Raw genomic sequence first — 6,806 nt, forward strand, 5'->3', positions numbered from 1 at the left:
GCATATCACCCAGTATAATTTATCTCCCTCGATTCATCCTTCCGGTTTCAGTACAAAACATCGAGGCTAGAACGCTTGCTTGATGAAAGCATCTTGCCAAGCTGGGCAGGTATCGCTGAACCATTGACGGCAAAAGCACCAGGAGGTCGGAGGTTGCTTCTCCACTGTCACACGATGCACCAGTTCTTTGCACGCGATTGCAAGCCAACTTGAATCACGTCAGCACTTTCGCTGGAGTGTGCGCATCGTAACAGAGCCATGTTTGCAGGAGCCCGACGAGCCGACGAGCTGAGCCGACTCGGCCAGAACACAACCGGTTTGAATGTGAGCACGCCGGCTTCCCGGCGACACCACACCACCCGCAAGCTTCACAATGAACCACGCTTTGTCGTACTAGACGGAACAGCTGGTACACCGCAGCCCCACATTCCTCACACATTGTCTGGATGTTTGGATCCTCGTTCGAGCTGATTGATATGAAAATCCACACGTTGTGTAGCGGAACAGATGAGCGGAACGTCATGAGCAGAGCTCTGAAACGACGCATCTTTCTTGCCTCGTAGAGTCCGCCGTCGCCCGACCGTACAGTGTATTGACGAAGTGATCGTGTCTGCCAGCTGTGTGTGCAATGCACTGGAACCAAGCCAGCCTGCAATCCCATACAAAAAGTGGTCAGCAGCTTGCCACGTGCGTTGAAGTGCAAACATCACATTGCATTTTGCCAGCATGGGGGCTGAACAGAGCTCCTTCAAGGATCTACCGGCGGCGAAGCCTGCGCCCGAGCCCATGCCGATCCTCAACCCGGACCAAGTGCTCATCGCGCAGCTCAAGCACGAGCTGGAGCAGATCAAGGCCAAGTACGAGGAGGAAACGCTTGCCCACGCCTCCGAAGTCAAGGACCTCACACTCCAGCACGAGCTCGAGCTCGAGCTCTACGCTGCCCAAATTGCGGAAGCTCGGCGCTTGGGCGGCGTGGCAGCTGCCGACAGCGACGCCACCGTACAGCGCTTCGCCGAGGAGCGCGCGACGCATCTCATGCAGCAGCGCCTCAACTCGATCACGGAAGTCGACGATCTCAAGTTCGAGCACATCACAGGTCCCCTCGGCTTCGAGAAGCGCGACTTTCCGTTCGCGGAGCTCAAGCCCGGCCGCATCCATGACGGGACGCTTGTGCTGCGCATCCAGCTCGTCGATGGCTTCAAAGGCAACAAGGACGTTCTGGAGCGCTTCAAGAAGACGCTAGCCATCATGCAAGCGTACGTCCTACTGCTACTGTAGCTTCATTGCACTGACTCCATGTCTTGTAGGCTCAACGGCGGCGACGGCACGCTCCTGCGCCTCATCGGCGCCTGCAACATCAACTCGGACGACCCGATCGCGTACGTCGAGTACGTCACGGGCATGCCCCTCAGTGAGTACCTCATGAACAAGCAAAACGCGACGTGGGCCGAGAAGCTCTGGATCGCGTCGCAAGTCGCCAAGGCCATTGTCCATATTCACAACCTCGCCGTCATGCACCGCGACGTCTCGTGGTCCCGCGTCTTTGTCGATGCGACTGGCAACGTCAAGGTCTTTGCCGGCCTCAAGATGCGCCAAGTCCAGGCGTACGAGTCGTACCTCACCGCTGGTATCACGGAAGCTCGGTGGGGCGCCCCCGAGACTCTGGCAAAGACCGAGGACAGCGACGACAGTGGCGCCACGACGTACACGGACAAGATCGACATTTTCGGACTTGGTCTCATTCTGATCTCGCTCGTCACCCGTGACCTCCCGTTCACGCACGTCATGAGGACCACTGGGCGGGCGGATAGCCCCATCGATGACAACCTTGTCGCTGCCCGGCTTAAAGATCCTGTGGAGGCAATCAAAATGCTCGCGGAGCCGTTCGACGTCGACTATGCATGCCCGTCTGAAGAGTACAAGACACTCGCACTCGCGTGCATCCGGTACGACCCCGAGCGTCGGCCGACGGCGCCCGAAGTCGTCCGCCGGCTCGAGACGATCCGCCAAGCGTACAGCGGAGGGACCATCCAGACGCCCGACCACGCCAAGGTCGACCTGACGATCGAGCTCCTCAAGATGTCCGGCGTGCAGAGCCCAAGTGCGTTTGGGTCGCCGTTCGACGTTTGGTGCGAAATCAAGATCGACGACGAGAAGCACGACGCGATCGTGCTCCCGTCCATTACTGGCAACGTCACGCACGTTTTCCGGCAGTTCGAGACGCTGAAGGACATTGAGCCGCTCGCGCATACGGTCGAGTTCACCCTCAAGACGAAGCACTTGTTGCGCACCAAGACGATCGGCAAGATCTCGATCCTGCTCATGAACCTTCTTACGCTCGGAGGCAAAGAGTTGACCTTGACGGCGCGCCGGATGAGAAAGGTACACATCTTCAAGGACGGTGACATCGTTGGCTCCTTGGAGATTGCCGTCACGTTTGGCGAGCGTCTCCGCGGGTACCTTGAGCTCTTTGAGCAGCAGACGACCGTGTTTTTGCGCAACACCGATGAAGACGAGTCGTTGGCGGTCGATCTCCGCAAGAAGCGCGACTTGGCCGTCAAGGTATTGCTGAGCGGTGCGCCGTAGTTTGCACATCTGTGATTCGTATCAACTTGATAAAAAGATCGTACACTCGATGGCTTCGGCGCCAAAACGGAACATGGGGCGACCACAAAAGTTGCCAAAGGGGTATCTACCTGTACTAAAAGGCGCTGGTTTAGCAACCATGAATAACATATTCTTCGTACCAAAAAAATCAACTATAAATTTCCAATCGTATCAAGTTGAAACACAGAAAGATACTGCTACGGCGCATCGCGCAAGAGCGCTTGCGCCACCACGTTGCGCTTCTCGTGTACGTCCGCCGTAACGTCAATGGCATTGGCAATATGCGCTTCGTAGTCCTCGAGGCGCTCTCGGAGCTGACCCCGAAACGCCACCGAGAGAGCCACTTTGCCGATCGTGTCGCCGTCCTTGCCGTAGCCATAAATGTCGCAGACCTTTTCCCGGGGCGCCGAGAGACTGCGCGGATTGTTCTCAGCTTTCAGAAACTCAACGAGCGGGATCGTGGCCTTCCCGACATGACGGCCCCCAAAGCTCGTCCCGAATGGGGCGATGTCGTAGCCAGGCGTCTTGAAAATGAGTTGCAGCGTCCAATCGACCGGGTCAATGTTGTCGAACGTTGTCTCTGAATCAAAAATGTGCGACTTTGTTCCTTCCTTCTTGTTCGAGAACTTGACGGGCTTGCGGCTTGCGTCGTCGACGCTGACCACGCACTCGAGCGCGTACGCGTCGCCAAACGTGGGCTCAAACGTCATGGCGAATGTGTTGTGCACGGCCACAGCAAGATGGACCGTCGCATCGCTCTTCGTCACGGACAATGGACCACCGTACGACAGCAGCATGGCTTCAAGGCGGCGGACAACTTCGGGTGCCGTGGGCCGACGTTCCGGGTCCAGCTGGATGCAAGCAAGCGCGAGGTTGTTGTACTCGTCGGACGGAGAGTCCCCAAAGTCGCTCGTCACAAGCTCTTGGGCACGCTTCGGGTCTTGAAACCACCGGCAAAGCAAGTCGTCGTCGAGATGCTTGCCCTTGGGCGTCAACACATGCATAAAGGGGAGGTCGCGCGTGACGAAAGCGATGAGGAGCAACCCGAGGCCAAAGATGTCGATCTTGTCATCGTACGATACGGCGTCGGTCGTTGCAAGTGTTTCGGGAGCGCTCCACCGCGCCTCCGTCACATTGTTGGTCATATGTTGGTTTTGGTTCCGTATCGCGCATTTTGAGACCGGGAAATACCTTGACGTGACCGGTTGCATCCACGTAGACACACAGCCACGAGAGGTCACGGTGCATCACGGCGAGGTTGTGCATGTGGGCGATCGCCGTGGCGACTTGGACCGCAATGTGGAGCTTCTCGGACCACGATGCATCGGTTTTGGAGCACAAGTAGCGCTGGAGGGTCATGCCCGTCACATACTCGACGTACGCGACCGGGTCGTTCGATTCGAGTTGATTGGCACCGAAAATGCGCAAGAGCGAGCCGCCGCCGCCTCGGAGTCTACGAATTAGATATGAGACCGGGCTAGTCCTTCTCGACTATGTAAGGAAATACGCTTGCATAATGGCCATGGTTTGCTTGAAGCGCAAGACGACCTTTGCGTCCTTTTGGAATGCGGGCTTGAGCTGGATGCGCAGCGCGAGGTCGCCGCTTTGAAGCCGGCCTGGCGTAAGGACTGCGAACGGAAATTCTTTCTGCAGCAACAAGCCGGCTCCCTCGAGGCTTTCGAAAGAAGCGGGGTCGATATGCGGCACAGAGCTGAGGCGCAGGTGCATAAGAACCATTGCGCGCGCGTTGGAGGCTGGCATGGGCCGCGGTGGTGACGTCCCGAATCCGCTGGAGCGCTTCACGATGGTCGCGAACCAAGCGAGCCTTGTCCTCGCGTTCGTGCTTGAGCTGAGTCTCAAGCTGTGCGATGCGCTGCTCGGCCGTGAGCTCTGGGACGAGCAACTCGACCTCGGTTGCGTTCGTGTTGACGTCAACCGGCGTATTGATGATGAGCGCACTCAAGTTGCCGCCCATCGTGCAAAAGGAGAAATGAGGAGATGCGTCCGAGCGCGAGGTGCCGTGCGCAGGTAATATTTACGTGATACTTGATACTCCCGTTGATATGTCGCGTAGCATTTGATAGTATATAACACGTAGTAAGTAATCCATACCCGATACACTGTATTGCATTTGATTATTTTGATCCAGTGGATACATTGCACATCAGGTTGGATCCTATTCACTGGTCACACCTCTCATACTGGAGTCGGCCGTAGCCTGATAAGACTGCACCCACCCACACACCCACACCAAACCACATGTCTCGAATTCTATCAAGTTGATACAGTCGCAAGAGTTTCATGGGCGGCGAGCGCGGAGCGTGACCTTGCCGCCCACAGTTTCGCCCGTGACGCCGTTGGCTCGCTGGCCAAAAACAACAAAATCCAAAACGACTGCGCATGCTCATCAACAGAACTCCACGATTCTCTCCAAACGAAAAACACTGGCGCAGAAGGTAAGCATCCTCCTTTTTAGAGGTTATGTGTGCACTTGAACTTGATACAAACGCCCATGCCCATCACTGACGACATGATAATAAGCATCTCACCGTTGGTATCATGGAAGCTCGGTGGGCGCCCCCGAGACTCTGGCAAAGCCGGACAGCGTCGACAAGAGCGACGACGGCGCCACGACGTATACGGACAAGATCGACATCTTTGGCCTCGGGCAGATTCTCATCTCGCTCGTGACGCGCGATGTCCCGTTCGGATACGTCATGAGGACCACTGGGCGGGCGGATAGCCCCATCGATGACAACCTTGTCGCTGCCCGGCTTAAAGATCCTGTGGAGGCAATCAAAATGCTCGCGGAGCCGTTCGACGTCGACTATGCATGCCCGTCGGAAGAGTACGAGACACTCGCGCTTGAGTGCATCACGTACGACCCAGAACGCCGGCCTACGGCGCCCGAAGTCGTCCGCCGGCTCGAGACCATCCGCCAAGCGTACGGCGGCGCTGGCTTTACGACGCCCGATCTTGCCAAGGTCGACCTCACGGAACCACCGGTCAAGACATCGGGCGTCCTCTACGTACCAAGTTTCGGGACCTCGCACGACATTTGGTGCGAGATCAACGTCGACGACACGAAGCGCACGCCGGTCAAGAGCTCCGTCGCGACCGGCGGCGCGTTGCATCGTTTTATGCCTGTGTCGACGACGATTGCCAACATTGAGCCGCTCTCGCACACTCTCGAAGTCCTCATCAAGACCCAGGTTTTGCTTTTCCCCAAGACGATCGGAAAGGTCTCGATTCCGCTCAGCGAGCTCCTCACACTGGAAGGCGACGACAAAAGCTTGACGGCGGTGCGGACGAAGCAGGGCCCGATCGTCCATGAAGGCGACAACATTGGTACCTTGGAGTTCCGGATGGTGTTTGGACCGCAGATTCGCGGGTACCTCGAAGTCTTTGAGCGGGAGACGACCGAGTTCCTGAAAAAGGCCATTGCCGGGCCGAAGACGCTCGATCTCTCCAAGAAGCGCGACGTGGCGGCCGCGGCGTTGCTGGCCAGTACGCCCAAGACCCCGTAGCTGTACATAATGTGGTGTGTATTACCAAGTTGATACTAATATGAAGTTGCGCTAGCTAGCGGCAATGAACTCTTTAAGTAGCAAGCGACGCCAAACGGCATTGCACTGCTTGCGCATATGGCCGAGATCGTCCTCAAGATCGCATCGCCGTTGCTGTGCACCAAGACGATCGGCAAGATCTCGATCCCGCTCATGAACCGTCTCACGCTCGAAGACAAAGAGTCGTCGTTGACGGCGTTGCGCAAGACGACGTTGGTGACTCCTTGGCTATCGCCTCCGCGGCTACCTCGAGCTTTATGGGCGGCAGACGACTGCGCCCTTGCGCAACACCGACGACGGTCGATCTCCGCGACTTGGCCGCCGCAGCGTCGCTGAGCGGTCGCGATGGTTTGCCTGTGATTTTTGTATCAAGTTGATAGTTCGAAACCTTGCATTTCTACTACAATTGTATGTACATGTACTCGAGTCGCACTTCAAGGTTCACCACCAGACAATATGCGTTTGTGCAGCGAGTACTCACTTGTGAAATGTCTGCTTGCATCGACTAGAGGCGACGTCAAGGAAGCATGCGACCTCCCCTCCGTACTACCTCTAACATCGTGCGCCAAAGTCGCGGTCAATTTACTGTGGCATGCCATTGCATATGAACAAGGAACGAGGTGCACAGACCGC

At 56.8% G+C, this 6,806-nt stretch overlaps 4 protein-coding genes across 4 annotated transcripts; 3 read left to right on the plus strand and 1 right to left on the minus strand.

Moving 5' to 3' along the window:
• The first annotated feature begins 647 nt into the window (after positions 1–647).
• On the plus strand, positions 648–2,636 carry SDRG_16875 (TKL protein kinase). Its single transcript, XM_008623099.1, has 2 exons — positions 648–1,256; positions 1,308–2,636. Exons 1-2 carry the CDS (start codon positions 727–729, stop codon positions 2,584–2,586), a joined length of 1,809 nt encoding a protein of 602 aa, XP_008621321.1. The 5' UTR covers positions 648–726; the 3' UTR covers positions 2,587–2,636.
• Positions 2,637–2,804: 168 nt separating this feature from the next.
• SDRG_16876 (serine/threonine protein kinase) lies at positions 2,805–4,582 on the minus strand (the record flags this gene model as incomplete). The annotated part of the gene is made up of 4 exons (XM_008623100.1): positions 2,805–3,731; positions 3,799–4,060; positions 4,115–4,271; positions 4,342–4,582. The coding sequence occupies 4 exons, from the start codon at positions 4,580–4,582 to the stop codon at positions 2,805–2,807; spliced, it is 1,587 nt and encodes a 528-aa protein (XP_008621322.1).
• A 555-nt stretch (positions 4,583–5,137) lies between these two features.
• Positions 5,138–6,134, plus strand: SDRG_16877 (hypothetical protein; the record flags this gene model as incomplete). The annotated part of the gene is made up of 2 exons (XM_008623101.1): positions 5,138–5,161; positions 5,205–6,134. 2 exons carry the CDS (start codon positions 5,138–5,140, stop codon positions 6,132–6,134), a joined length of 954 nt encoding a protein of 317 aa, XP_008621323.1.
• Positions 6,135–6,251: 117 nt separating this feature from the next.
• SDRG_16878 (hypothetical protein) lies at positions 6,252–6,550 on the plus strand (the record flags this gene model as incomplete). The annotated part of the gene is made up of 2 exons (XM_008623102.1): positions 6,252–6,385; positions 6,442–6,550. The coding sequence occupies 2 exons, from the start codon at positions 6,252–6,254 to the stop codon at positions 6,548–6,550; spliced, it is 243 nt and encodes an 80-aa protein (XP_008621324.1).
• Between the last annotated feature and the right edge of the window lie 256 nt (positions 6,551–6,806).

This window comes from Saprolegnia diclina (genome assembly GCF_000281045.1).
Source record: "Saprolegnia diclina VS20 unplaced genomic scaffold supercont1.159, whole genome shotgun sequence".
NCBI classification, from domain to species: Eukaryota; Oomycota; class Saprolegniomycetes; order Saprolegniales; family Saprolegniaceae; genus Saprolegnia; species Saprolegnia diclina.

Bases quoted from the DNA above. Each gene is read 5' to 3' on its own strand.
- SDRG_16875 (XM_008623099.1), top strand. From the start codon at position 727: ATGGGGGCTGAACAGAGCTCCTTCAAGGATCTACCGGCGGCGAAGCCT. The intron at 1,257-1,307 runs GTACGTCCTACT...CATGTCTTGTAG, and splicing joins ACGCTAGCCATCATGCAAGC to GCTCAACGGCGGCGACGGCA.